Raw genomic sequence first — 5664 nt, 5'->3', positions numbered from 1 at the left:
GACCAGTGGATTCTCAGTCTTTTTAGACTCAAGGTAACCCTCAGAAAATGTCAACTTTTAGCTTTCACTATAGAAAAATAAAAGATTCTTCTGTAGCAAAGAACTCAAAGACCATAGTGAGTCAGAATGTGTTTGACACTGGATTCCTATTTGACATTTCTGGTTTTATCTTGGGGAATCATGTTTTAGGTATTTGCTTTACAGAGCTAGACCTGCAAGTTATGTACTGTGGCACCCTGGCTTTGAAATACTGTTATGGGCTAACTTGTTCAGAGGCATTGGTTTTCATAGGCTGCAGCCTGCTTCATCAGATGCTGTATGGATAGACTTGCACAGAGCAGGGGTACTAAACACACGACACAAAGGGCAGTAGGGTGCCTGCCCCCCTCAAATCAACCAAGCTGGCAATAAAAACCCCAAACAGCCTAAAACTCAGTATACTTTTAAGCATTTATTCATGCTTTAAGCAATTTTTAATGCTTTTAATGAAGTGATTCACAATGCGTTTTTATCTTCTCAAATGATAACACTTTGCAAATGCTTACAGTACCATGAGGAGTCCATATTCTGCCATTTTTAGAAAACCTGATGCTGTGAAATATTACGTCTGTTTGAAGGTGGGCTTTAAAAATGGAGTGAAAGAGGACTTCAATTTTTCAGTGAAAGATGGGTGGGAGAAAGGACACTTTGCCCATTTCAAACTTAAACTAGACCAGAAGTCTCTGTAGTTGCATGGTCGGTCTATGTCCATTTCTTGTCTCCATGCACAAACTTTAATTCAGTTATTCTATACCTGGTTCTTCAAATAGTGTGCCCCTACTTGCCAGAAGCTGGAATTACTACATCAAGATACAGAACAACACTACCAGCTTCCACTTTCCATTCAGGGCTAAGTAACCCATTGTTTAATTTCTGTAAAGCAGCAGTAATGGAAGGGTTTAACCATGTAGCCAGGTACCTTTTGTAACTGGTGTGGATTTGCATAATGTATCAAAGTGGTAAAAGAAAGAACATGTTTGCTGTTACTGCAGTCCTTACTGGACTGGAGAATTTTATCTTCCCTCAAATCTATACAGCACGGTGTGATGACAACAATCTATCTAGTACAAAATATGCAGCTACATGTTTTAGTTGCATGGTGTACACTTGCACATTACTGATTTGAGGTAAACAAATTGTAATTGCTTTGGGTTTTTTGATTTCTGTGTTGTCATTTTGAATGCAAATTCTCCATGGAGTTTAGGGAAGACTAAACTTTTTGGAACTTTCTAGGATAGTTCTTTATAGATTTAAATACTGTCCTTGGCATAAAAGATCACATCTACCCAAAGAACTTACTAAACCAGCTGAGTAGTTGAAACAAAGTTCTTCGCAAGTTTCCAGGCACAAGCACCCTTCTTCATTCCTTGGAGATCTCAGAACGACAGCAGTGTCTCCCTATGCCTGATGAAGGGTACTTGTGCCTAGAAGCTTGCAAAGAACTTTGTTCCAACTACTCAGTTGTGATATCTTTTATGAGACCACCTACCCAAAGAACCTTGCTTGCCTATGTCCCTTAGACCAACATGGCTACAACCAAAACCTTACTTGACATAATACATTCTCTTTAATATTAAAAGTTGTCCCCTCATTTCAGCATAGAACAATGCTTGATTTTAGCATTCAAGAATTTTGTAACTGACTGTCTAAAATATGTTTTTAAAAACCTTTAATCCAGTTTGACTTAATCTTCTCCCCCCACCCCCTAGTCTCTTACTATAAGTGATCTGCTTCCTCATGTGTTCAGAGCCTCAATTAGAGCTGACAGTAGCTATGTCTCGAATGCATCCATAAACATTAATTTGATGTGTATCATTGCTAAAGGGAGATAATTAGTATCATGCACGACAAAGCGGCATTGAGCTTGTGTTGAACACTGTACTTGCATTGGGATGAGAGTTGAAATAATGAATCCAAAGGAACGTGGAAAACATTGCTTGGTTCTTGGGACTTCTTTAATAGTCTCCAGCTAGAGAAAGGGTTGGCCCTGCCTATTGTTTTGCCAGATTTGATGGACTTGAAAAGTATACTTAATGGACTGTGCTCATACTTCACAAGAAGCAGTTGTCCCTTTGCTCTGTCCAACTCTGCTGTTTCCTGTCGCTTTGCAGTATTTCCACAAGGTGGTTGGACAGCTGCTGCCTCTTGCCTACACTCTGCTGAAGAGGAATTTATTTGCCGAAATAATTGAATCGCATTTGGCAAATAGAAGTGCAGAGACTCCAGACCAGCTTGCAGCATGAGCCAGAGAAGAGGTGGCAACCCGTTTCAAGCATTAATAGAGTCAAACTTGTTTTCTTGCAGAGCCGGTGCGAGCTGTGCTGGTGATGTGATGTTGTTTCCTATGTGTGATAAATAAACTGTTTTTTCTAAATAAGTGAGTGAGTGCTGTGCCCTGGAAGGCTTGCGTAGTCAGGGGAGGGAGAAGATAGCATCTCCACTTTGGGCACTTGCCACGTGGCTGGACTAGGAGGTATCACCTGACTGTATGCCTCAGCAACTCCTACTTTTATTTCCTCCTGAAGTCAGGATCATTTGCAGCTCTGTAGCAAGGACAGGACCCTGCTGAAGGAGGGGAGTTGTGAGTGTGGCAGCATCTAGTGCACATCTGTCCTGTTGTATGTGCAGTGCTGACCCTGCCATGAGAGCCCAGTTGCCTCACCCCACAACAGGCTGGATGCCAGCTCTGATAGAGTCTATGGCCTCTGCTGCTCCCTGCTATGTGGGGCCTCAGGCTGCAGGGGCCTAGTCCATGACTTGCTCTGCAGCTGCTGCCCTCTAGAGCAGGAGAAAAGTCCCTCCTCTCTGAGCTGCTTCTGGGCTTTTGCTGTTCCAGCCCAGGTGGGAGTTCAGTGTCAGAGGGCAGAGCCATGGCCCTTCACTGTCCTTTGTGGGTGCAAAGAGGCTTGGACAGGGGTCAACGTTTGCTGCTCTTTTCATACGTTTAGCCTGTACCTCTTCAGGCAGGCATCTGCCCTGGAGCACAGAGAAACAGGAGTGACTGCTTCTCAGCTATGATCTAGCATACAAGTGCAACTCCCTGTTTTCTCCCACCTTCCTTTCCAGCACTTTCAGTGTCAGTAGGCGAGTGCTGTGGGTTCCTGTGTGGACCTGGGTGCCTATTGCAGGTGCTTTGCTGAGAAAATGTGGCCTTGGCTTTTTACCTGCAAGGTCATCTGTGGACAGTGCTGCAGAAGAGAAGCCCCTTGCATCCAAGACAGCAATCAGACCTGAGTAGATGCCACATACTACCACCACCACCACCACCTCCCCAATCCAACATACTGTTCCCAGGTGCCCACCACATACGCTGGATGCTCTGAGCTGTGATTAATATGCAATCCTGCTACTCAGTGCTGGGGCTTGTTAGGGTCCAGCAGTGGGAAGTTGTCACCAGTGGTACACACTGAAGACAAAAGGGGGTGAGATATGCCTCTTCTTCTAGGCCCTTGATTCTACCTCTGAAACTCAGTTGGCACAGGGAGGGGCAAAGAGAGTCCTTCCTCCTCCCCTCCCCAGCATCAGTATTGTAGGGCAGCATCTCTGTCCAAATCACTTGGCTGTATGGTAGTGGCAATGATGCTCTGTGGTTTATGACCTGAAGTACTCTTAAAATATGAAAAGGGAGTTGTTTAGACCTACAGTATTTAGCAGAGGCAGCAAACTATAAGGTCACCTATGAGCAGGGTGACTGCAGAAATCAAAGCATGACTTCATGGCATGAAGTTCAGAAGGGGTGCTTTCAAACATCTGGCTAAAGTCAATGCTAATAGCAACATGCATCAGCTATGTTGCAAGCTTCAGATAAGCACTTCTGCTTGCTCTCAAGTTGGCTATATATGATTTTCCCCTAATTTTCAGCACAAGAAAACTTTTCTTTAAAGTCTGGATTATGCTAAAGCTTGTACAATCACAGGGTGAATGAAGGCTCTAAGAATGGCTTCCTATGGCACTAGGATGGGTTAGGAAAAGTAATGTGAAAAATCCTGATTTGATTATTTTTGCTTTCTTCTTCAGCACCTTAACTTTTCAAGGCATCTCTTCATTCATGCTCAGCCTAAGTGCCACCAGCTTTCCACCTGCATTACCAAGCATTGCCAAGCAGTGTAATGAAGACACAATCCACTTTACTGTGTATGTCTCTAGGTCACTTTAACTGGTATTATTTTACCTTAAACTATTGCAAATGCCCCAGTGGATTTCTCTTCAGTTTGAAGACACAAGGGAAACAATATTATTGTCTTATACTGACTTTCCATTTTACTTATTAGAAAGACAGCACCACATCTGCTTCCAGTAATCTTCAGGGCATGACAGAAGTATTACTAGTTTAAAAAAAAAATCAAATGACTGTAAAGAAATAACTTATCAGTATCACAAGATATTGTAGAACAGGGGCAACCCGCCAGACCATTTGATCTGGCCTGCACAGCCCCTAAAAAATTTAGAGAATTAATTATCTGCCTGTGAGTGCCTGTCAAAGATGACAACATGCCAGTGGCAGAAGGTCCCAGGAGGAAGAGTCAGGACTTGCAGCACCAAGTCTCACCTAGCCCTGCCCCACCCTCCAACCCCCAGCTGGAAGCTTCTGCCTAGCAACCCTGGGGCTGTTTCCTTACCATCCCTCCATCCAAGAAAGCAAACTCAGATGAGAATGGGTGGAGGGAGGGGGGCAGGGATCACTGGCACAGCAGGAGCCAGTCCCGCCTGGCTGGCATCATGAGGTTCCCAACTGCATGGCCAGAACCACAGGATGCAGCAGGAGCCAGAATCCCCCATGGTTCTTGGCTGGCTCCTGCAGCATCCTGCAGTCCCAGCCATGTAGCCAGGAACTGTGCGCTTCCTGAATGATGGTGGGGGTGCAGTGGCAGCGAAGGAAGGGAAGTGGGGGCGGGGAGGAGTGGCAGTGGGCAAGTGGAGCACAGTGCCCCAGAACCAGGGCCAGTGGCAGCAGGAGCCAGCTTGAACCACAGGGGTGAGGCTGGCTCCTACTGCATTCTGTCTTGGCCATGCAGCCAGGAACCATGCACTGCTGGAGCAGCAGGCCGGAAGGAAGGGAAGTGGCAGGAGCAGGGCAGCGGTGGCAAGTGACAGCACGTGGATGGGCAGGAGTGCAGAGCCCATGCCAGTGCTCTGGGACCAGGGCCAGCAGGGTGGCAGGAGCACAGATCCCAGGCTGGCAGGGGCTGTATGGAACTGACCCAGCTCCATCCCTCTCCCTGCTGGCAGCCCAGCCACGTGTAGTCCTGGGGCTTGCTGGGACCACACACCTCCAAGGCTGTCTGCCTGCTGTGGGCCATGAGCACCCCAAGGCCTCACCACCTGCTGTTGCTGCTGGTGGCAGGGGCTGTGCGCAGTGAGGGAGGGGCACATGCGGTGGGGGTATGTTTGTGGGGGGGTCCCACATCCCACCATACACACGTACCCACAGACCCCTTACAGTCATACTCATGCATTGACACTCCCCCATGCACACCCCACACCCACTCTCTCACACACCCCAGCCACCCCCCACAAACCCCATACCCACCCGCACCCCACATATCCTCCCACAAACCTTATACTACCCACCCACATCCCCCACAACAGACTTACCACCCAGCCACTGCTCTCCATGCGGTGTGG

General features: G+C 46.9%; 1 protein-coding gene across 1 annotated transcript in view; it reads left to right on the top strand.

Annotated features, from left to right (window-relative positions):
• Nucleotides 1-2414, top strand: part of LOC109300895 (histone PARylation factor 1) — a 32485-nt gene extending 30071 nt beyond the window's left edge. The window contains exon 8 of the mRNA XM_019521777.1: nucleotides 2151-2414. Coding sequence (XP_019377322.1) covers nucleotides 2151-2282 — 132 coding nt within the window. The 3' untranslated portion in view covers nucleotides 2283-2414. The remainder of the gene's footprint in view (nucleotides 1-2150) is intronic.
• Nucleotides 2415-5664: the final 3250 nt, after the last annotated feature.

Source organism: Gavialis gangeticus, unplaced genomic scaffold (genome assembly GCF_001723915.1).
Source record: "Gavialis gangeticus isolate Ggan-Ray unplaced genomic scaffold, GavGan_comp1, whole genome shotgun sequence".
In the NCBI taxonomy this organism is placed as follows: Eukaryota; Metazoa; Chordata; order Crocodylia; family Gavialidae; genus Gavialis; species Gavialis gangeticus.
Note: the sequence above shows the minus strand (reverse complement) of the source record. Positions and strands in the feature narration are given on the sequence as shown.